The sequence below is a fragment of the Engystomops pustulosus genome, chromosome 4 (genome assembly GCF_040894005.1).
Source record: "Engystomops pustulosus chromosome 4, aEngPut4.maternal, whole genome shotgun sequence".
Taxonomy (NCBI): domain Eukaryota; kingdom Metazoa; phylum Chordata; class Amphibia; order Anura; family Leptodactylidae; genus Engystomops; species Engystomops pustulosus.
In genome coordinates, this window is record NC_092414.1 from 151703626 (window position 1) to 151728513 (window position 24888).

Sequence of the window (24888 nt, forward strand, 5' to 3'; positions counted from 1 at the left end):
TGGATAAGGTGGGATTTTGATTTTGAACATGGTGGTTTATTCGTAGCTTTGTCAATGTGATAGATCCTTAAACTGTGTATCAGATTTCTTTTCTATTTTCTTTTTTTCTCGGTGGTAAGGACTCAAGAAACCCTGTTTTATTTTCTAATTGTAATGTTGAACAGAAATGCACTGAACCTCTCCACAGTATGTCAAGTTGTGGGAAACAAAGCAGAAGCGCAGCAAATTAAATCTAATACTACTGTCAATTTAATGTCCACTGTGTTTTATACAGTATTTTTTTTGTTCACTTTTGAAATTTTTACTAAAAATTGCAAAAAAATAAATAAAAAGTATTGTGCAAACATATGTAAAAATTTCATTTTTTTTCCATGAAACTTGACTTAATAAATAGACTTGATTTTAAAATATTAAATTATGGAGAATTTATTGAAATATTTACTAAAGATTTTGATCCTAGAAATTGTCCTCTTTGGTCATCATCTCCTTTTTCTATTGTCCAATTTTTTTTTCTTTAAGTGTTATGTTTGGGGATACGGTTTTCCAACTTTTGAAATTATTTATGTAAATAAATAATTATGTGCAATGCCTGAGCAAGGTAAGTAACAATTTTCTTTTAATATTATATTTAATATATACAAAGCCTGTAATTTTAATAATTCAAATTTTTTTTCAATCTCCGGATATATATTAATAGTCAAATATAAGGTCACAAAATGGCAACCGATCCTGACCTTTGTTCTATATAAGGGGTTCATGCCATAAAAGGGCAATTTGTTGGTAATATACAGGTGAACTCCAAAAGTATTATTTTAACAGAGCTCCATTATTTCATGTATTGTGCTATACAATTTAACCCCTTAATGACTTGGCACTTTTTTTTGTTTTTGCATTTCCAATTTTCGCTATATTTATAACTATAACTGTCCTCTACTGTTATGAGCATCTTACCTACCTGGTATCTACCTCTGTGTCTTCTATGATAGCCCACTAGTTATCTAATATCAAAAGATGTGTAGAGGGAAATAGAGTAAAATTGGTCTTGGACTAGAGCAGTGATGGCTAACCTATGGCACTGGTGCCAGAGGTGGCACTCAGAGCCCTTTCTGTGGGCACTCAGGCCATCACCACAGATGACTCCAGGTGTCTTCCTGCAGTCCCAGACAGCCCAGGACTTGCTGTGCACAGAGCTATTTTAAAGTGACAGCTCAACCTTGGACTATTTTCTTGGTGTCCTCAGGTGCTGGTATCAATGAAAACTGTGACAGAGAAGGGAGTATAAATCACAAATTACATTTCTGTGTTGGCACTTTGTGATAAATAAGCGGGTCTTTGTTGTAGTTTGGGCACTCGGCCTCTAAAAGGTTCGCCATCACTGGACTAGAGGATCTCCACTTCCTCACACAAACGCATCCTTGAACAATGTCCAGTAATATAGACCATAGCCAAAAATAACTTTTTTTCTTAAACCTCAATATTCGTAGGTGCATCATATTTACAGATACATTGCAATATTCTCCATATTTTTGTTCAAAAAATAGAGCTTGCTACACAATATTATTCCAGGGGGTTGCCACTATAAAACATACATCTTGTTCGCATATTCAGCGTAGTCCATAGTCAAATAGTATAGACACTCACTTATTTGAAGACCTTGGGCAGAGACTCGCACTCCAAAGACCGCTGAGCAGAAAGGTATGAGCCACATGACATCACGGGCATTGAAATGTGAGAATTTTCTTTCATGGGAAAACCCCTTTAACATCTCCATGACCTACAGGTACGTCATAGAACATTAAGGAGTTAAATTCATAAGAAAAAACAAAATACTTCATGTCTTAGTACAGATGCAGCACTAGTCAACATGACTTAAAGAGGACCTGTCAATCAAAAAACTTAAGTAAGCAGCTCCTAACTCTACACCATTTTTAGCAGTGATACTGCAGCGCCCGTGCCTTCAGAACGCCGCACCGAGCTCAAAGCGGTCGGGCATATTCATGGGGGGGGGGGCGAGACTAGGAGGCGGCGACTGCTGCATGAAGCCGTGGCATTTACCACTGGATTATGGAGTTGGAAGGGCAGTTTGGGGAAGAAGCAGCGCCTCGGACTGCCCCCCACATGGATACGCCCGGCCGCTTTGAGCTTGGTCCAGCGTTCTGAGGCTATGGTGCTGCAGTGTCTGCTCATTGTATCAGAGGTTTCTGATAAAGATAGCAGTTCATCACTGCTAAAAATGGCATAGCTGTGGGGTTTTTTTGGGTGACAGGGCCTCTTTAAAGGGAGTTAACTCATTTAGTTATCAAAATGGGTGGTTCCCTCCATTCACTCACACTGCAGACTGAGTTATCATGTTTGGTTAGTGGATTAAGCCAGTTGTGTTATTTAGTGCTACATCTGTGTGCTGTTTCGACCAGTGCAGTTTGATTAAGAACATACAGAATTTTCTACTTGGATCTATGACCATTTGGCTTTGACACATGTTTGTTTTGGTCCAGAAACCATAGGTGGTTCATTTATCTTAAACATTTCTTTTTCTATTACATTTGTGTCTTTTGTTTGCCCAAAATTAGTTATTTTACAGTTAGCAGGGCAATAATTTTTCAGTATCTTTTTAAATCCAAATGTGGATGTATGAAAAAGTAAAAAATAAACTCCAGCGTAGGAAAAACTTTAACCCCTTACCAACATGTGACATACTATAACTATCAGCTGCCGCTGTGTGGAGAGGGCTCACAGGCTGAGCCCTTTCCATAGGAGGTGAGTGTTTGCTGTACATTGCAGAAAACACCCGCCTGTTACGCCCATGATCAGTGCTAGCACCGCGGGCAGCAAAACTGCCCGTAATGGTAAACGCGCCGCCATATTGGCTAAGATTGTCGCTCCCCGTGATGTAATTTGGGGAGTGGCAAGCTGTCTCCATGACAGCCTCTGGTCTTTGTAAGACCTGAGGCTGCATGAATTCTGGACATTTGTTATAAAACAGCAATAAAACTGAGTAACATTGGAAAGCAAGGAGTTATTTTTTCACTTTATTGTATAAACATCACTAGAGGATTGGAATTTGGGAATTTTCTTGCATGGGCAAACCCATTTATCAAACGGTACATAATTAATATAGAATTGGCCTCATACACAGGAAGCACCGGCAATGATTTCATATTTTTCTCCTAAAGTCTGCACACAGCTCATTAAGTGATGAAGAGAACAATGACATCTTACTCTATGGTGAACTGAATTATGGAGGAATTACTTTATAAAGTGAATAAATTTAATGAGTGGCCACATGACGGAGCGGGGAAATTTCAAATGAATTTACTTTAATGTAGAAATATCCATAAAGTCACAACTTATAAATACTAAATCCATTAATGGTCATACTTCAATGATATGTAAATCTAGCTAAATTGTTTGACAATTCTGAATACCAGTATTTTTTGTTTATGTAGATATATCATAATTTTTTCATAAAATATGATCTTTGATTATAATATTATAGTGTGGTTTATAATCTAGCACATCACTGAATCCCTACCAAATTTCTAGAAAAATTATGCAAATATCACTATCTGTAAACAAAGTTAAGCCAAAATACTGAAACCTAAGGCGTTGCTAGGGTTATGAAATAGCCAGTGCCCAAGCCCCACATAAGTAACACATTTTTAATATCAAAACCTCACCCCAGTACATTTGCACCAAAGATATCACTATTAATCTGAATCTCAGGTAACAAATGTTATCACTGCGGAGACCATCCTTTAAAGGGCTGTTTTCATGTGCCAAGCAGATAAAGCACCCTCACACTTAGTTTGCCGGCTGCCATCTCTCCAGCTGTGGCCGTGCACTTCACTGCCTTGCTACCAGGAGTGGGATTCGGTATGGCACCCACCCAACACAATAAAATCACCATGTCTCCCACCTTCATAAAGCCATAATTGAAGCAACTATGTATATTCCCCCATCCACATCGAAAAAATGAATAATATAGTGATGAAATATTACCTTCAAACTACTAAAAGACTCAATACTACTATCTACTATACTCAATACTCAATACTACTATCAAAACTCAATACAATAAATAGTATTACAAACCATACTACTTTTCAAGACCCAAATAATACTGCCACACTGTAACCACTCTCCACTGTGGCTAATAATAGGGACAAAAATCCCCACCATGCAGTCAGGGTCGGCTCCAGGTTTCAGTAGGCCCCCGGGCGACAGAGCCTCAGTAGTCTCCTTTGCAGTGAACTCACGTGGTGGCATTAAAAATTCAGAAACTAAAACAGCCCTCTATTTCCTAAAATATTCCCTAGTTTATCATACTAAACATCCCCCTCATGCTTATTTTTATATAAGTCCCCCTCACCTCCCCATGGATTTCTTATGTGCATCCTTGTGTGGGCATTCCAGCAGCTCTGGGCCCTGGCACTTGGACAATATTACCAGAAATACCACTTTTGAAAGTGACACCACACCATAATATGGATATTGTATCACTTCAAAAATCCATATATCATAAACTCTTGCACTTAATAAGACCATTAAACAGTTTTAGGACAGCTGCATATGAACTTGTACCCGGGAAAACGGGCCTGTATGTTGACCAGATCCAATGGACTGCAACCGAAGGACAGGTGTCCTTAAAAGGGTTGGCCACTTTACCTCATGTTTTTTTTTTAGTGTCTAAGTCTGGGGGCAGGATATTTGGTAATTACCAATCTATTAAATGTTCTCTGCTTTCTTAATATGTGAAGAGCCTCCTGTCTATTACCAAATCATCAAAATCTTTTAAAATGCAACAAGAATAATTTCCTTCCAAAACTATAGACAACAACTCTCAAGGCCAGTTATCACGCAGAAGTGAGAGTAGGTGAAATGACTGTATAGAGCATAAACGTCTATTTTATCATTGGTGTATCACAAGATAAGTGGTTCTGTCCTACCATGGTTCAGACGTATGTCAGCTCACTCGGGTGGGTCTAAGGGGCACACGGAACTAAACTGTCCCTATGTACACCCCTATGACTTCCGCCCTCACAAGGGCAGTCCACATCTGTCCTTGTCAAAATAACACATGCCCCCTTTCAGCGTCTCCTTCCCTGACACATTTCGTCGCGACACATACGGCCAGTCTGCACACCAGATCTCTGGGTCCACCACATGGACAGGAGATGTGCAGTTTTTTAAATTTGTTAAGTCTGACGCACAGTGAACTTTACTTTGTCTGCATGACATTACATGCTATTTTTACGCCAAACCAGAGTAAAGGACGGCAGATTCCAGTAACTATCCCTCTGATGAGTCAGGAGACGAAACCCGTAAGGGAAGGTGACACCGACAGGGGGCATGCGTTATTTTGACAAGGACAGATGTGGACTGCCCTTGTGAGGGCACAAAGCGGTGTACATAGGGACAGTTTAGTTCCATATGCCCCTTACACCCACCCGAGTGAGCTGACATACGTCTTAACCATGGTAAGAAAGAACCACTTATCTTGTGATACACCAATGGTAAAAAAGACGTTTATGCTCTTGTACAGTCATTTCACCTACTCTCACTTCTGCGTGATAACTAGCCTTGGGAGTTGCTATCTATAGTTTTTGGCAGGAAATTATTCTTGTTGCATTTTAAAAGTTTTTGATTAAAAGTGAAATTTTATTAGTCTATTCCTCCTTTGTACCCCCTTCACATAAATTTGGAGGTCACCATTGAAAGAATCTTAGTATTTGCTGCTATCCCCTATTACCTCATCAGCCATAGATTTCTGTCCATAAAATGGAGGGTCATGTGATCTCTCTCCATGAACAAATGCCAGGACCTTGATCTTATATTCATCAATACTGTCATAAGCTCTTTGCAGTTAAAGATCACATGACTTCCATCTGTAGCTATATTATGGTCATGAATGATTGGCTGATTAGGTACAATACAGGAGGCTTCATTTTACATATCAAGAAAGCAGAAGATCAGAACCTATTAATAGATGTATTTCAAAGCAATGTTAAACCTTCAGTTTTTTTTGTGGACACAGAGATACAACGGAGACAAAACAACGGATAAACGACTGAGCACCAACGCCAATGTGAAAGAGCCCTTAAACACATTTAAAAAATTATGAGGTAGAGAGACTAAACGGCGTCGCTGTTTGCTTGGCAGATGGGAAGTCCTTACATTTTCTATCATCCTCCCTACCTTTCTACAACCTGGGCAAAGTGGACTTTTTTGTGTGCAGGCAAAAAAGGGTATTTCATTCATACTATTCAATTGTAACATGATTATTCTCATTTCTACTTTATGCCACTAATCAGTGTTATCCCCCTTCGCACACTTTTAACTGTACTGCCCCATCTCCCTATAATGTGTAGGGATAATTTGTTCCTCTTTAAAAATGTTCCCCATGTAATAGATTGCACCCTATCATTTACATGCCTTCCTCCTCCCTTTATAGCAATTAGGACCCCCATTCAATAAAATGCTCTTTTCCCCTTATAATTATCATTTTAGTGCCCCTTAAGAATTTAGGCAAGGGGTATTCGAACTTTGGCAAATCCATGTTATTGTTTGTATGAAAAATTTTCCAATATACTTTCTGTATCAATTACTCATGGTTTTCTTAAGAAAACTTAATTGTTCACTTCCTGTGGACAGAAATTTGACCATGGTCATGCAGATGCGCGGCTTGTTAGTGTCGTAATCAGACCTGTGTGTTATAATGAGCCGTGTACCATGTGACAAGATCTACCAAGGGCAGCGCTGGTGTCCATGTATGGACCCCAAGGCTGCCATAGAGATTATCAGCACACCTCTAAAGCGAGGCTGTGCCTAAAAATCCTAAATTCCCGTAATTGCCAGCTGGGCTCCCTCAGTGCTTCCAGTTGAGGACAATGTAAGCCGGGGGGGTGTCATTGAGGGGTTGAAATGATGAATATCCTTTATCATTAAAGTGTTCCTGCCCCTCCTTTAGTGCCCCCATATTGCACCATACCGATTCTGTACGGTGCCGTGCGCCCATTGCCATCTATGGGGGACGTATATACTTCCCCCATATGGCCTTGTGAATGTAGCCTAAGATGGTGACATAAAAGTATTGCAAATTAGACTTCCCTTATACATCCATGACCAGCACAGCTCCTGGCTCATTTCATCCAGTGCAGACTCAGTGCAGTAACATCACTAAGCAGTTGTATGGTGCATTTCACTGTTTCTGTCCACTGTACCATAACTTTACACCTCTGTTTATTACAGTAATTAACCCTATCGTCAGTTGAAATATGCTTTATTATAGAATGGGCTTTAAGGAAATTATCCATTTAGACTTTTGACCTAGCGACATCCCAGATTGAAACATTAGAAATGTGAAGAGAAAAAAAAATTGGACAAACAGTATTGAAAATGAGAATTTATTTTAATCAATTTTGAAACAAGCATAGAAGGTAAAACAAGATTTGGCAAGAGGTAACTTGAAGGGAGCTTGTTAAACATGCCGTCTTGGTGACTTGCAGCATTTTGAAAGCAATTTCTGAACAGTTGGATTTATAATTTTGAGGGAAAATATTCAGTATACCTTGTATTTTAGAACAAATAACCTATGTCTTTGCTCTTTCTTTGCCTAGGAGGCAGCCTTACCAGTAGTACTTATACAAACGTAGCTGTCAATTATCATCAATCAAGTAAGACTTAAAAGAATAATATACATGTTAGGCCTCATAGACACGACCGTAATGGGGACTGTGAGATCACGATGCATTGAGAACACGGAATTTATCCAGAATAGCAGCGAGGCCGTTCCGTTTTGTGTGGAGAGAAAGCGCTCACCTCACCCCCTCTTGTGCCCGACCATGTGCATGTAGCCTTATACTAAATCCTTTCCCTCAAACTATATATCAATTTGCTCCGCTCCTCATTAACTATAGGATGGATAAGAATGCATACTCAAGGTTCAGTTTAGGAGAACATAGAAGTCTACTTGATAGCTCATTGAGTTCTAGGGAACTAGTTGTAAGCTATTTTTGCACTAGTAAAGGTTAGCTACTAGTTATATGTTAAGGTGCATTGTGATAGTTCTATACAAGAATTGATCCAATTAGTAACTTTGTTGCTTTTCTCTTCTTGTGACGTCTTAAAGATGTTTTCGGGACTTTTTTTTGTGAAGTCTGCTTAAACATCTCACGTAGTTCTTCTCTTGGTCAGGATGGAGTTCAAAGTCATCAACATTTTCAGCACAAAATGTTATTCTGGAAAAAAATTTATCAAAATGTATTTAGTAATGAAAGAAATATCTTAAAGGAATTAAGGGGTATAACCTAGATGTTGTCCTACAACAGGATAAGACTGTAAGCTCTTGTGAGCAGACCCCTCATTTTGTTCCATATGACTGTTGGAACTGTGTAATTAAGTATTTTATCTGTATTTGTCCCCTATGATTTGTAATGTTCAACAGAATCTTATGGCACTATATAAATATGATATGCTATGACGATAATAGAAGATTGCTTGCGCTCTTGCATTTTGGGCAGTTGGCTCATGCACAGGGCTGTGGAATCCTCTGCCTTGTGCATGCGTCCATATAAAGTGAATGGGGACATGTGCTAGCTGTCAAAAATATAACTAGCACACATCAGCTTTAAGCATTCGTGTGTATGTAGCCTTATTTTCTATGATCTTTTTTTTTCTGCCAACCCTTCACACTCGACATGTGTCTCTAATTTGGGAGTCTCCAAAAACTAGGCATATTAAACTATTAAAGCTGGTACAACCCCTTTAAATTCTGTTCAGGTTAACAAGCGTAAATAACTTTAAATGGAAATGGGTCAACCTATGAAGCAAATGAGGTTGGGGAGGAATTATAACCCACATGATAGGCCAGTGATGGCGAACCTTTTAGAGGCCGAGTGCCCAAACTACAACAATGACCCACTTATTTATCGCAAAGTGCCAACACAGAAATTTAATTTGTGATTTATACTCCGTTCTCTGTCACAGATTTCATTGATATCAGCCCCTGAGGACACCAATAAAGCAGAAAATAGTCCCAGGTAGCGCTGTCACTTTAAAATACCTCTGTGCACAGCAAGTCCTGGGCTGTCTGGGACTGCAGGAAGATACCTGGAGTCATCTCTGGTGATGGCCTGAGTGCCCACAGAAAGGGCTCCGAGTGCCACCTCTGGCACTAGTGCCATAGGTTAGCCATCACTGTGATAGGCCATTAATATTTTATTAGGGAGGTGGGTTTGACACCAGCTGCCACATCCATCAGCTACATAAACTCTGAGTTGATAAAACATATTTGATTTTTGTTGCCTCTACTACTTTGGACGTAGAAGATATTGTTGGTGTAGTAAGCTGGCTGTCTCTAAGCGGCTTTTCATAGAAGATGTACAGGGGATTACTTTCTCAGCATCTCCTCCAAAAAAGCAGAGAAGCTCTAAAAGCAACACATCAGAAATCTCCCATATACCAGAAGAAGCAGAGAGCAAGGAAGGAACAATCATGTATGTTCACCCTAGAACTCCAGACACAGAAAGGCAGTTGAAAATAATTTTTTTTATAATTATGGTGTAAATTTAACTAGAAGCAAAATTCTCCATACAAATATCCCTTTAACTAATAAGTCTTTTGGCAGTGTTTACTGGCCACCTCATTTTTATAATGTGTCATGGAAAGACAACAATAGATTGGTGCTCTAAGTAGCTCTAGATAGACCTGAATATACTGCAATTTTCATAGGGATTTGCCACCAATATTGGGGTCCATTTAATTTGAATAGTACAAAGCAGCTAAGAAGTAGATTACAAATGACATGTATCTTCTAAAACCAAATGTATTAGTCATAAATAAAATCGATCTTCAAGCAGCTTTTCAGATACCAACCTCTCCTGAGTTTCTCCAGCTAGGACTCGTATTCTCTTCACCAGGAGTCCTGGAAGTGAGTCCCAAGATATTTTCTTTTGGAGGGTATACCAGAAATTCTTAATGTCTTTGCTGCCTTCCCATTTTAATTTTATCATCATGAGATCTCCAATATCGGTGTCTAATGTTACAAGGAAAATGTAGGTTCCACTCTCCCTTATACCTTCAGAACTAGATAAATGAATAGCATTGAGTATATTACAATACTATATTACACATATACACAGAACGATTATGCACCTTACATCTCCAGGATATTTACTTATGATTTTATTTGGATTGCGAATGTAAATTAAATTGTATTCTTTTCTGTGCTCCTTTGAACATTTAACCAGACTACTAGACATTGCAGGGTCTATATCAAGGTCAGTAACTTACTTGCTAACAGTTCTAAATGTGTCGGTAGTCTGTATTTAGCCATCTGTTTGGAAATATGTTGGCATATTCTTGAAAATTCACTCAAAAACCATTAATGATGAATATTGTCAAAATGTATGTGCTTCAGATGTTTTTCATATTTTTCCCCAACAACAATTAATACATTGCAAACACTATGAATAACACTTTTTTTTAATTTTGCGCTGTTACATGATAAAGTTTTCAGCTCTTCATATGTCACAATGCCAATTTTAAAAAAACTTCATATTAGGAATTGTAACCGCACTACTCACATTTCTAAAGATATGTCTTTTACGTCTTCCTTAGTTCCTGTAAGCGATGCAGATAATTGAGGAAACAGTTGCTTGTCTGCAATGTGATTGGTTACTTGCATTTTGAACTGGTAATGGAAAGCTGCAACAATAAATACAATGGTATTTGGAATTGATTGATGGTTTATTATACTTTACTGTTTATAAGATCTATAACCTTGGTTTTGCACAAGAAATGATTACGGTTTTCAACTAGGTATCCAAACTTAAGTTCTGCATCTGGCAGTTACTAACGCTAAAGGATAATCCACTGTGTTGTAAAAGATTTTAAAAACAAACTTCTTTTTGTTGTTTCAAACTTTCTAAATATCACTGCTTGCATATATATATATATATATATATATATATATACACATATGTATATACACACACATGGTGTACCTAATAAAGTGGCCGGTGAGTGTATATATATATATATATATATATATATATATATATATATATGTATATACACACACATGGTGTTCATCGCCTATAAAAGGCTTATTTTTCTTATTTCTTAAATAATTATCTAGGGAAAAGTTTTCATTAAACTTTCTTGCGTCCCTAGGAATTTTAAAGCATCAGTGACCATCCATTTAAGATGTTGGTTATTTGTACTTAGGAAAACCTGGCTCCCACCTCTGCCATCTGATCGAAGCCAACGTATATTTTTTTTCTATAGAAGCACACATTATCTGTAGCAGCTCCTGATTTGTAGAGCTACAATGAGTCCTCAGCAGACTAATTACGGCTATAAATGTTAGTCTGTATGCAGAGTGGAAATGCTTTCAGGTGTCGGAGAGCAATTACTGAGACTTTCTCGTGCTTGGCTGGGCGCCTGCATATGTTCCTTCTGGCTCACAAAGAAGGGACGGTACAATAAAACTTTGCAGATTGGGATTCAGGCAGCGGATTCATGTGCGCATATTTATATTAGAAGCAAGCATCCAGTATTAGTCTCGGGGAAATCTGCTTCTCTTTATAATTAAAAAGAAAGAAGAAAGTCTTTGGAAATTGCTCGTCTTACAGATTAGAATACGTTAAATCTCATGGAGCCATAACTAGGTCATAACCCAGACAAGTTGAGATGTTGAGACGTAAAGCAGACAAACAGACGTAACTCATCAAGTCTGACAACTGTATCTGATTATACAAAGACTGCAAGAAATGTGTCAGAGGTAATAATCTGCAATTCCACCGCTCTCACTGAAATCCACTTTTATAATGATTATTATTTTTATAATTTATTCTGATCCTTTGCAGGCAATGTACAAACTAAATTACATGGTTGGATTTACAGGTACATTGAGTTTCTGGTAGGGAAAATCTTGCAGTTTGCTGCCTGAGGCAAATGGAGATAAAGTGAGCTGGCCAGACTCATAAGGAACAGAAGCTGAGATTTAACCCTGGGTTATGCATCTTCAAAGTCAAAGCAAGAACCGAAAGATATATCCCATATTCCTTTGGAGGAGCTCATGCTATTACCTCTAGGGAAGAATCCTGAGAAGGGAAGATTGTTATGTGACCTCAGAAACAGAGATACAAGTGGAGAACATGGTATACATGTGCTGTGACAGCGCCATTGTTCCCCACATATCACAGCAAATATATATTAGTCTGATATTTAAGCGAAATGTAGGTCATTGCTTTTTTCTTGCAGAGGGTCACAGTATAGCATTACTATTATATAACTTGCCCTCTGATTTCCAATCTTTACAATTTATTTAAATTGGCAGTACAATTGTAATATATTAGTTTTAGTGTGAATTCAGCTTTATCATGTATATACATTTTTGTAGAGGCAGCCAGTCTGTTCTTAGCTTAACTGGTCTGTCTTCAGGACCACGGATAGCGAAGTAGTAGTATCTTTAATATGATACGAAAGATACATGTATCTGATGCTGGGGGCATCTGAAGTGACATTTCCTTTCCAGTCTCTAAACTTGACCTATCTCTGGCAAGATATAATAATACTTCTTTATTCATATAGTGCCATCATATTCAAAAGGGCTTTACAGATCTTGGGTGACATTTACAAGTAAAATGAATCTTGACAGAACAATAACATCATCAGATGAAACATTAGGAATGAGGGCCCTGTTCACAAGAGCTTACAATCTATAAATATTCTTCTAAGCTCATTTTCACATTTCATTTTATCTGAGGGTCCCAATAGTCTAATGCCGTAAAATATGGAGACCCTTGAACATCTTAACGACAATAATAATTCTTTATTTATATAGTGCGCACAGATTACGCAGCGCTGCAAATAGCATGTCAAATTGGTCCCTGTCCCCATGGGACTCACAATCTAAACAACCTAACAGCATGCATTGGAGTGTGGGAGGAAACCGGAGAAAACCCACATGGAGAAACATGGAGAGAACATACAAACTCTTTGCAGATGTTGACCTGGGTGGGATTCGAACCCAGGCAATGCAAGGCAGAAGTGCTACTCACTCAGCTACCATGCTGCCCCAATGACATGTAAGTCCATATGCGGCAAGAGCTTAAGGTTCTGATTGAATAATGTATACTTGGTCAGATCAATAGATATTGTATCGTTAATATCTCTACCTAAGGGCTCTTTCACATTGACGTTGATGTTCAACTTCAGTTGTGCATCTGTTGTGTTTTGTCTCCGTTGTGTCTCCATGATGCATCAGTTTTGTCTTTGTGTCCAAACATTGCTTTGAAAACATCACACCTTGTTTTTCGGCATCATTAGTGAAAAAAAGACGCATGTTTCATCTGTTTTTTTGTGGATCCATAGACTTCTAATGCCTTCTGTGATCCGCTTCAGTGAAAAAAATTGGACATACATAATTTTTTCCACGGAAAATGTATCAGTGTAAATACAAGCCAATGTGACATCACATAGTATAATAAGTGACAGACAGCATGGGTTTACTAAGGATAGAAGTTGTCAGACTAACCTGACCTGCTTCTTTGAAGAGCTGAGCAGATGCCTGGATGGAGGAGCTGCTGTGGATATTGTGTTCTTGGACTTTGCAAAGGCATTTGACACTGTCCATCATAAAGGGCTGTTGGCTTGAATAAGGTTTATTGGTTTGGCAGGAATCATTTGCAATTGGATTGAAAACTGGCTGAAGGAATCATATCCAGAGAGTTGTGGACAATGATTCCTACACTGAATGGTCACCAGTTATGAGTGGTGTACTCAAGGGCAATGTCAATTAGCTGCCTCTAAAGCCTGCAAGATCTTGTCATGTATCAAAAGTGGTATGGACTCTCGTGATAGGGATGTAATATGCACTGTACAAGGCATTGGTACTGCCTCACCTGGAATATGCCGTCCAGTTCTGGGCACAAGTCCATAAAAAGGGGGCCCTGGAGCTGGAGAGGGTTCAATGAAGAGCTACAAAAATGATAAGGGGTATGGATGGTCTCAGTTATGTGGATTAAAAGTAGATTTATTTAGTCTGCAAAAGAGACGACTAAGAGGGGACATGATTAATTTATAAATCAAAAGACAAGGGGGCACTGTCTCAAGCTGGAAAAAAATTTTTTAATCATCAGAGGCGACAGGGCTTTTTTTTTTTTTTTTTACATGCGCTGTCACAGTAAGGACAGCGGAGAGCTTCAAGAAGGGCCTATATGCCTTTTTACACCTAAATAACATTGACTGTTATGTTATATAAAATTGTTTCCCCTAAATCCCTTCCTCATCCAATCCCTTCCCTGGTTGAACTTGATGAACATGTGTCTTTTTTCAACTGTATAAACTATGATGAATGTGAAAACACCCATAGAAATCAATGGTTTTGTGAAGCATCTGTGGAAATTACTGAACCATGGACGTGAAAAGCAACTCCAATGTGATAGAGCCTTTGTTTCAACTGCCGGTGTGTGGGTTGCGCAGTCTCTTCTACTGAAGAGTGAGAGGACCTCACACACTAATGACATAGGGTCCGCAAGGCCATGCAATGCAGAATTTTTATCAGTAAGAATGAGATGCTGTTTTCTGTCACTTAGAAAAGGAGCAAAAATAAAAACAATAGAAAGAAGAAAAATTCCAGCTAGGCACAGGAAATCAGAGTTCAGATAAAAATATTCAAAGTTTATTTTCTGCCATTTAAAAAGATTTGCACATAGCTCAGCATAATGGAAAAAATAGGGTGAACATCAAGGCTTACAAACCTATGCGTTTCTGTATTAGACATGGCTTTTGCCTGTTTGACTTAGGTCAGTGGTGGCAAACCTATGGCACGGGTGCCAGAGGTGGCACTCAGGCCATTGCCACAATTTCACCAAACAGGACCACATCCATCAAATCTTCCTGCAGTCCCAAGCAACTTAAGGGATGCTGCTCTCAGAGCTATTTTAAAGCGACACTATACTGGCTGTTTTAAACTGCAGGAGAAGTAAGAAGGTGTTGATTGAACTGCATTGCCTTTGCAGGTCATCCTGCTGCACCCACCATTCTACCTGGAGAGAAGCTACAATAATGGTCTGAATTTGCTCACCTTCTTTCAACTGTATTGGTGGCTTTAGGGGAGCTAATACAGTTGAATGATGTTGAAGAACAGGTAGCAATAAGTTACTGCTTGAAATGTCATTTTGGCACTTCATGGTAAATTGTAGTTGTAGTTGTAGCTTGGGCACTCGGTCTCTAAAAGGTTCGCCATCACTGACTTAGGTGGTGAGCTGATTACACCTATACTTTTCAAAAATAAGAACCTCTTATAAAGTGTTCAAATTAGATCTTGAAATATTTTGTTGGGTCAAAACATTATGGTGCACATTTACTAAAAGTAGTGCAATCTGCACTAAATGCAGTTTGCCCATGTATAATGCTCAGTGTGCCAGATTCATGAAGAACGTGCTCCAGAAATAATGAATCTGGCGCTCCCTGCACTGCCCCGACAGAGTTCACCAACTTTTTTGTGCTGCACCTTTATCATAGGGCATGTTACAGACTTTGCGTGATAAATCTGGCGCACAGTCTGACTGAGCACTGGAATGGCCCCTAATTTGTGTCGCATGATGCCTAGTGCAGCTGCGTCACAAAACGGTTGCGTGCGACACAATTGTGGTGCAGACACTTCTTAGATGGCTATGAAAGCAGTATGCACCTGAAAGAACATGAATAGTTTGCCACAAAACTGGCACAAAGCCCTAAGTAAATGTGCCCCTATACTGTATGTGCCAATGGATTGCACTAGAAAACTGCTGTTAAACCATCTGCCTCAACATTTGAATTTTCACTTGAATAGAATTACAATCTTGATGATCTATCCTCAGCATAGTCTATTGATATCACATCTGTAGTTGTTTGGCAATCATTTCCCCTACTTAAGAACACCCAACTTACAGATGACCCCTAGTTACAATCGCACCTCTAGATGTTGGTAATTTACTCTACTTTAGCCCTAGGCTACAATGATCAGCTGTAACAGTTATCACAGGTGTCTGTATTTAAGCTTTATTGATAATCCTAGTTCTGATAATAGCCAAACATTTTTAAAATCCAATCGTTAAAGAAACAAAAAACAAATTGTCTGTGGTTAAAATTCTAAAATATACGGTTCCACCTTACATACAAATTCAAATTAAGAACAAACCTACTGAACCTATGTTGTAGATAACCCGGGGGCTGCCTGTACTGAAGACACTGCAGCCCATACCCTGCATAGATTTATACAATAAGTGGTGCCAGTGCTGGCTATTACCATGTTGTATTTAGTCTGAATAGAATAATGTAAAAAGGGGGTTTTAGGTACTAAAAATCAGCACCTTGCCCCTTCAGCTGATTTTGATGAACATTTGCTGTCTTTCTTGGCATGCATTGAAATGTATTTATTGAAACATATGGTGAAAGCCCCTTTGAATATTAACATTTCAGCCAATAATTTGTTTTCCCAGACATGCAAGACAGCTGGCGCGCTACCACCCTCTGTCCAGAACATGTGAAATATTATGTGTGACATTTACAAGAAGATAAAAACCATGAGGCATAAAGGCAGATGTTTCAGATGCCCAGGAAGGCAGTATTTCCAGACAGCAAATAACAAGTGCAGGTCTCGCCATCTTCATTTCTAGAGATTATTTATGGAGTAGTTTGTAACATGCTTTCACAATGGTTCTCATGAGCATACAATGTCTGTCTTCCTTCAGCTTGCAAAGGAATAAGCATCTTTGTTTATCTTGTGATAAATAATAATGCTTACATCAGAGCCTCAGGCCATATTCACCAGTGACAGATATGCTGCAGAAATTCCTGTAGTCAAAAAATCCATTCTATACATGTGAATGTGTCTTTTTTTTAGGGTGTGAATTTTGTGCTGAACTCTGACCTCTCCTTTGCACCGTATATATTTAATCTGTTGCTCAGTCTCAGCCGTGCACATCTCAGAAACATCTCTAGAATCCGTCCATTTCTCACAAATGAAACCTCTAAAAATGCTAATTGTTGCTACTCACTAAACTCTCTCCTCCCCAATCGATTCTTAATGCAGGATCCAGACTTGTCTTTCAGACCATAAGGTACGTGGATATCTCCAGTCTGTGCCAATCACTGCAATGGTTGTCCGTCTCTGAATACAGTGTAAAATTATCATCCACAAAGCTCTGTATAATGCTGCGCCTCCCTACCTCTCCTCTCTCATCTTAGCCCAACACATGATTTTCAATCTGCCAGTGGTCTTAGACTATTCTCTACCTTAATTATCACCTGTCACTAATGTCTCCAGGATTTCTCCCAATTTCACCGATTCTCTCTGTATGACCTACTCCGGTCAATCGGACTAATACCCAACCTCCAAAGTTTCTTTCAAAGTTGCTCTTAAAACCCATCTCTTTAGGCAAGCCTATAACACGCACTGACTGCACGAAATTACAACTCTCTATACTAACTCGTCCTGTGTCCACCTCTAACCCGACAAACACCAGACACCAAGCTCCAGACTTCTCTGCAGTCCTATTGACCTTGGACTTTCTATATAAGATGGCGGCTGATGGCAGTTTCAAGCAAAAACATTTTTATTTATTACATTATTTTATAGTCCTCACTCCTATTGTTCCATATGATTGTTTGTAATATAGTATTTTATTTGTATATTTCCCCTATGAGTTGTAAAGTGCTATGGAAAATGATGGCGCTATATACATAAAGATTATTATTGATATACAGGCAGTCCCCGGGTTACGTACAAGATAGGGTCCGTAGATCTAGACAAAAACAATTTTGGCCCCAGTAACAATTGGAGTTTAAACATTTTTTGCTGTATTGGGAGCAAAGATTATCAATAAAGCTTCATTACAGACGCCTTACAGCTGATTACTGTCATCTGGGACTATAGTAAAGCATTCAGAAAGCTTCACCAGAGGTTAGAGGGGTCTGTCTGTAACTATGGGTTGTCTGTAAGTCAGGTGTCCTTAAGTAGGGGACCACCTGTACTCTTGATGTATTTGATTAGAGAATCCCCACTTTTCATTTTAAGGTATGGGATTTTTTTTTTTTGTAAAAATTAAGAATTTTCTAGGTGGCAGTGAATATTATTATTTTGCAGCTACAGATTTCTTGTAGCGTTTAAGTGGTGATCTCCTGCCTCACAGTAGACGGGGTCCCTGTAGTGGTGATTGTTAATATGAAAGTAATAATTGCAATTCCTTCTGCTTGCAAAGGAGGGAATTATATGGTTATGTTGCTGAGTATGCAATTCCCTAATAAATGTAAATGTGAGGTTTCATGCTGACACCCCACATGGTTTTTGAGTTACTGGAAACACTCTAAAAATACAAATTTATAGGGAAAATCTTAAGCTACAGTCACATCTCACTATGTCCATACGTTGTAAAGACATGCCGGATCCAGTTGCTGCATCTGCTTTTTGGACAGTACACCAAGGCAAAAACTGAGTGTATACGTCAGGAACTTTCCTGGCTCAGTGTATACATAAAACGTGGTGTGAACCTAGCCTTACTTTATAGATAAACATTAAATATTTTCTATACTTATAACATGTAAAATATTATAAACTGTAAATGCATTTGAAAATAATATATTTAACATAATCTAAATTTGTACCAAATTTGTCCTTGCTTTATAGTTCTGCCCAAACAGCTGGACCTACTTTTATAGACTTTGGCACTTCAGGAACATGTGTAATGTGATAATATCATCACGTGGCCCATCGCCTACCTTTGAATGGCATGTTTAAACGTGTCTTGAGGAAGAGACTATGTCCAGGCCGTATTCCTTCCCTGTTGATGTTGTAGCCCAAAGAAATGCATCCACTTTTTGGACATTTCAGACACATCCCTTTTTCAAAGGTTTTAAAGTCTTTACATTCATAGCCTGTGATGTGCTGATCTCCATTTAGTATAGAGTCAATAAAAAGGTGAACTGACCTCTCATGGGAACATTTCACAGATTGTTTAAATCCTAAGATAAAAAGACAAAATTAACCATTTTACCAATCGTATAACAATACGGAGAGCTAGTTTCAGAAGGGTTACTGGAAGTTCTTGTAGAACATCTTGAGAAATATGTAAAAAAAAATGCCCCTCTCTTACCATGTGCTTCTGTACAAGAATTGTTCTTCATGGTCAAGCTGCATTGTTAAAGGTGTGTTACATTTTATGGGGATTTTTGTAGTTAAACAACTTAGTCTATTGGTCATTCTATACGGTTCTGAGAACAGTTTGACATCCTGAAATTCTGGACTAGCAGTGGATAAATAATATAATACCTACCCAATTTTACTTACTTTCGATCCTCTGTACACAGTTTGTAAAGTTAATTTATCCATCATTGTTAATTATACATCATACCACATTTCTGTAGTCAGGGGAGTTGACACAACCCACAAAGTTGCATGGGCCATGGAGATTAGGCCAAGCCCCACAATGTTGGAATGCAGTCTGTTTTCTCAGACTGGTTGTTAAAAATTAAACAGCTGGATTGAAACCTGGGGAGAAGTGAGATGCTGGTCCACATCCCCATGCATATTTTAAACTCCAGTGGTCTACCCAGGATAAATATATATATATATATATATATACAGGCAGAAATCCCTGGGTTACGTACAAGATGGATTATTAAGGTTTGTTCTTAAGTTGAATTTGTATGTAAGTTGGAACTCTATATTTTATAATTGTAGCTCCAGACAAATTTTTTTATTTGTACACTATTGTGTGTTTCTATTTATTATTATTATTACTATTTGGCTCTACAAGAAAGTCATGGTGGTTTACAGTACAGTTCGTTTTGACCAGTGTCATTTTAATGTATTATATAGTAACTAATCTTACTTTACATATACAGGCGGTCCCCTACTTAAGGACACCCGACTTACAGACAACCCATAGTTACAGACGGACCCCTCTGCCCACTGTGACCTCTGGTGAAGCTTTCTGAATGCTTTACTATAGTCCCAGACTGCAATGATCAGCTGTAAGGTGTCTGTAATGAAGCTTTATTGATAATTCTTCGTCCAATTACACCAAAAATTTTGAAACTCCAATTGTCACTGGGGCAAAAGAAAAAAAAAATTTCTAGAACTTCCATTATAAAATATACAGTTTCGACTTACATACAAATTCAACTTAAGAACAAACCTCCAGACCCTATCTTGTATGTAACCCGGGGACTGCCTGTATTGCTAATATCTTTTAATGGTCATAATGGAAATAAATGAGTATTAGACCTCATTATTTCTGAACATTGTCTGCCCTGCATAGTCTTTTTTAGCTTTAAAGGGATTTTCTGCGTACCCTGGTATTCAATTTTGGATGGGTAGTGAAGGAAATCATGTGATGACTGTGTCCAAACACTTATCAGAGGAAAGTGAACAGTGATGCTCAACAGTGACATCATAAACCCCATTCCTTTGACTGGTTTGGCCAATGGTTTGACACATTGATCACATGGCCAGCAATGTACACCACCCCACATAAACAGGTGACTGAAAAACATCAAAATACTAAATATTAGATATAAACGTTGTCTTCTTACCAAAAATTCCATGCTCTGCTATATGGCTGTACAAGTCTCGAAAGTGGCATCCAGGTTGAATGTCTCCTCCATTGGGGTAGAAATCAAAGTGACCAACTCGCTCATTAATGCCAATGCTTAAGCCAATATGTTGTTGTGTGTTTGTGTGTATGGCATCAACAAAACTGGCGTCGTCTGATGACAAGCGATCTACTGAAGCCATTCCTTCAAATAATGGACCAGCAGGGTCAAGACCTTTAAAAAAACATATTTGATAAATTTCATTGGAAAAACTGCTGCATACACATGGTACTCTATAGGGATCACTGTTTTAGTATTTTGGGGATTAAATAGAGCCCTGTAAATACCCGCTACAGATTATATAATAGCCCTTAATTTTGAGGTAGGGGCTACTGGTGGCCACTTCCTCCTTAGTAGCTGTGAACCTCTGCAGGACTCCTTCATTCTACACCACAGCATGGATCCAGTCACCACACCAAAAGGGGCACATTTTGATTTTTCTCTAGGCCTTTTCGACTGTATAGAGATGTTTTTTTTTCCAGATTAAAATGAGATTGCATTTATCTTACTGACAAGTGACATCATGATAAATTCCCCTGTCAGTACGTTTACTGGTAAAAATGGGCCATTCTACAATACATTTGAGAATAATTCTAGATAGATCTATTATTCCTATAAACCTATTATTACTATTATACCAGCGAACTTGTCAAAATGAATGCAAGAAATAATAAACATCTGATCAATAATTTATTCGCTGCTAAACTTAGAAACTAAAGGAAGAGTTGTATCAAATCCACACTAATCCTGTAAGATTTAGGTGTAAATTACTAATCAGTATTATTGTTCTTCTGCATTGTTAATGGGTGAAGGGATTAGAGATATTCTTAGATATTTTTACATTTTCTTATTAATGATTGTGTGGGATTAGAAGAGGGAAGCTCCAGCTAATCTCTATAAATATAACATTAACAAACAATATTCTAATCAGTTTGCGCACTGGCTGCCTCACAGCTCTGTACTATGTGTTTTATAGAAGTCATACATTGTACATATGGGACATTTTTAGCAGCATGCTGAAATAGTTGTCCTTATTTTGCTGAGAACAAAACCTCATTAAAGCTAGTTACAAGATATTGGTTCAGATCAGTGTTAGAATCATTCAAAGATATTCTAAGTTTTCATTGTGCACTGCGGAAAAAGTTTAGTAGAAGCAGGGATATATATCACCAACCGATGATATATGGGATAGATATATCCTCAAACCCTTAAAAAGGATGATTTGATGGCGCAGAAGCACTCGGGTTTCTCTTCAAGTTTTTATTGGTTAATGAAAGGGAATATATAAAAAAAACACAATGCGTTTCGCACCTTGCAACTGGGTGCTTCATCAGGTCTAGGGGAATATAAAATAGGTCCCGTATATTTGTAAGGTTACAATAGTGGTGACTTTTAAAAATAGTACACATAAAAGAGGGAATTTCATACAATTGTCACCTTTAGAAAAGCCGTTACCCTAAAAAATCTTTTGACATCAACTCAAATCAGGCAACTTAAATCAGAAAACAAGAAATAAGAGAAAAATCTCTGTGTGAAAAGATGTGGCCAACAATCCTGCTTGTGCTGCTGCAATATATGCCACAACGCTGTCTCCTTCCAATGGAGAGTAACTCGAGAGGAATCCTTTCAAATTAAGTTCTCAATGATCTGTCAAACAAGCTGATATACCTACTGATGTACCTACTATACCTACTACAACTGATGTACCTACTAGAATGCCCACTTGAAAAGGCTTCCATCTACATGGAGTCTCGAAACATTTCTTGATGAAACATCACAAAAATGAGAAGTTATTGAAAATAACCCCCATAGACCATTTTCCTGAAAATGTCCATAACCTTTTTGATACCCTATGTAAAAGAGAAGTATATTGGATATTTCAACTTAAAAATCTCAACCCCTTTGGCCTGATTGAAATTTAAGAAACCATTATTCACTAGAACTAAACCCTTACAACATATTGTAATCCTCCATACTACATAATGCCTTTGTCAACCACCTTTCTATTGTTCTTGCATTGTTAATTGTTTTTTGTTATTTTATTGTTTATTGATGTGTCCTTTTAACAAACTGATTCAACATAATTTTACCTATAAAACATATAGTTCCAATTTCACCAATTAGGCCCTGATGGTGATTAGGAGACAGAACTAACTTACACCTGTGTCCTTCTATAGGTACAAACCTTTTTTTTTTTTTTTTATAGTTTTGCCGTTTTGTGTTTTACACATAATCTTTTATATTTATTGTCTTTAATGGCTATTCCTGGGAGCATGTTTGATGCAGAGAGTGGTATTTAATAACATGTAGTCTGTTATATCCATCAAAACACATAGTGTATGTCCATGAGGCATATATATAAATATATATATATATATATATATGTATATGTCAACATTTGCCATAGTCATAGCAATTATAACTATAGAAATCCTTTCTTTTTCTCCTTTTAGTAGTAGCTCATTCTTCATTTTTCTGCTTTCTTTTATTTGAAAAACAAAAATCCAAACAGCAAAAATATCAAATAGTAAAACAAAGCAATGACAAAACCCTTCTGTATTGTGGTCTATATACACAGAAATATAGACTCGTAAAATAGCCAAACACTGTAGTGTGTAGAATTGTAGCGCTACATAAAACTAGTCTTCTTGTAAGTGCAGACGAAACAGCTGCATAATTAAACAGCCAGATAATAACCATAAAGTGCAATTATAGGAGAAAGATGAAGGTTTATAGTTAACAGTTGGAGTTCTATGCTGTAATATAAGCTAAAAAGTACTTTTTCCATGTTTTTCTATCTTTTATGTTGGTAAGAATGATAGCACTCTAGTATAGCTCGTAAGTTATATTGGTGACTGGATGTGAATCCGGGAAATGCTATACAAAGCAATACAGGATTGTGAATGGAATTTATCAATATGTTACTGCAGTTATTTGTGTTTCAGGATTGTACTAAATAATTAGAAATTACCTGTAATTCTTCCAATCTTGTCTGGTCCGTTAATATAGCTGCCAGCAAATCCTGATACATGAGCTCCAAGGCTGTACCCAATCAAATGAACATTACTTCTAGGAAATTGGATGGATGACTGAAAAACATCATGAATTTGAGATTAAGACAACAGCAATATGAAGGCAGGACAATGTGTGCCAAAGAAAGAGAAATATAATTGAGGCGACTATATTTATTACTTCAATTTTACAGTAAGACCTGGTTCACACTGCAACTTTTTATTGCATTTGTGCCAGATGCATATTGACTGTTGCTTTCAGCTATTCTATTGTTGCGCTTGATTTGTTAGTGTATTAAAAAAGGGTTTTTTTTTCCATCTTGTGTATTTATGCAGGTCTGGCATTAGTATGGTGTGGGTAAAAACTGGACATTTGGCCAAAATGGTTAACTCTGAAATTTTCTGATGTTTAGAAAAAACATAGTTTTAGAACATTCCAGTTTGTGGAGAAGAGTTTGTAGGTCAGCTTCTTCCGGGGTCTCACTGTTCAGCCTTGCATGATTAATAGTTCTGTTTTGTACACAAACAGGAAGAGACCTGTCAATCATTCCTTACACGCAAATAGGTTTCAATGTGCTGCCAGGGTCCTTTTAAGGTGGACATCACTTCAGGTGATGGTGGTGATATTTTGGGTACCTGGTGTTACCTCCTTAAATTACCTCCTTAGGTTTCAGCCCTGTTTGTGGCCCAGCCATAGGTCTACAAGCAGCTTGTATGAGCTGAGATATTAAATAGGGGTGGCAGAATCTAAGTTAAGGAATCCTCCGCATAAGTGGACCCAATCTTTTTTTTAATAAGGGATTGGTTGCATGCAAATTTTTTAATGCTTCCCTTTCTCTCCCCACCACTTATAATTATCCCTTTCCAGTAGCACTCTATCTATAATGCCCCCTTTACTATTATGTTTAACAGCCACGCTCCTACTTTCTTGCCCACCAGCTTCAGATGATCCCAATGATCCCAAGCACACCAGCAGCTGTATGGCTGAAAAAGTAAAATATTAAGGATTTATCAATAAGTGCCTACAAACCTTTAAGAACTGAAGAAGAGTGTAGAACATTTGGTCAGAATTCCTCCAGAGATGATAAATGATTATTATTATGTTTTTGCTGATAAAGTTGATTCTACAAGATACTAATTCATGGGGTTTCTTAGTTTTTCATACATGGGTTTTCTATTTTGGCTTAGTTTTTTGTTTAAAAAACACACACAGTGGAATCTGTTGGGTGTTCTT

At 37.9% G+C, this 24888-nt stretch overlaps 1 protein-coding gene across 4 annotated transcripts in view; it reads right to left on the reverse strand.

Annotated features, from left to right (window-relative positions):
• Nucleotides 1–7389: 7389 nt before the first annotated feature.
• LIPC (lipase C, hepatic type) overlaps nucleotides 7390–24888 on the reverse strand; it is a 91750-nt gene continuing 74251 nt past the window's right edge. For 3 of the 4 annotated variants that reach the window (XM_072148116.1, XM_072148119.1, XM_072148117.1), the window contains 6 exons: nucleotides 23615–23732; nucleotides 20584–20817; nucleotides 18769–19011; nucleotides 10584–10704; nucleotides 9874–10083; nucleotides 7390–8237 (listed from right to left, as the gene is read on the reverse strand). In XM_072148116.1, coding sequence (XP_072004217.1) covers nucleotides 8123–8237; nucleotides 9874–10083; nucleotides 10584–10704; nucleotides 18769–19011; nucleotides 20584–20817; nucleotides 23615–23732 — 1041 coding nt within the window. In that variant the 3' untranslated portion in view covers nucleotides 7390–8122. The remainder of the gene's footprint in view (nucleotides 8238–9873; nucleotides 10084–10583; nucleotides 10705–18768; nucleotides 19012–20583; nucleotides 20818–23614; nucleotides 23733–24888) is intronic. The other variant, XM_072148120.1, reaches the window with a different exon arrangement.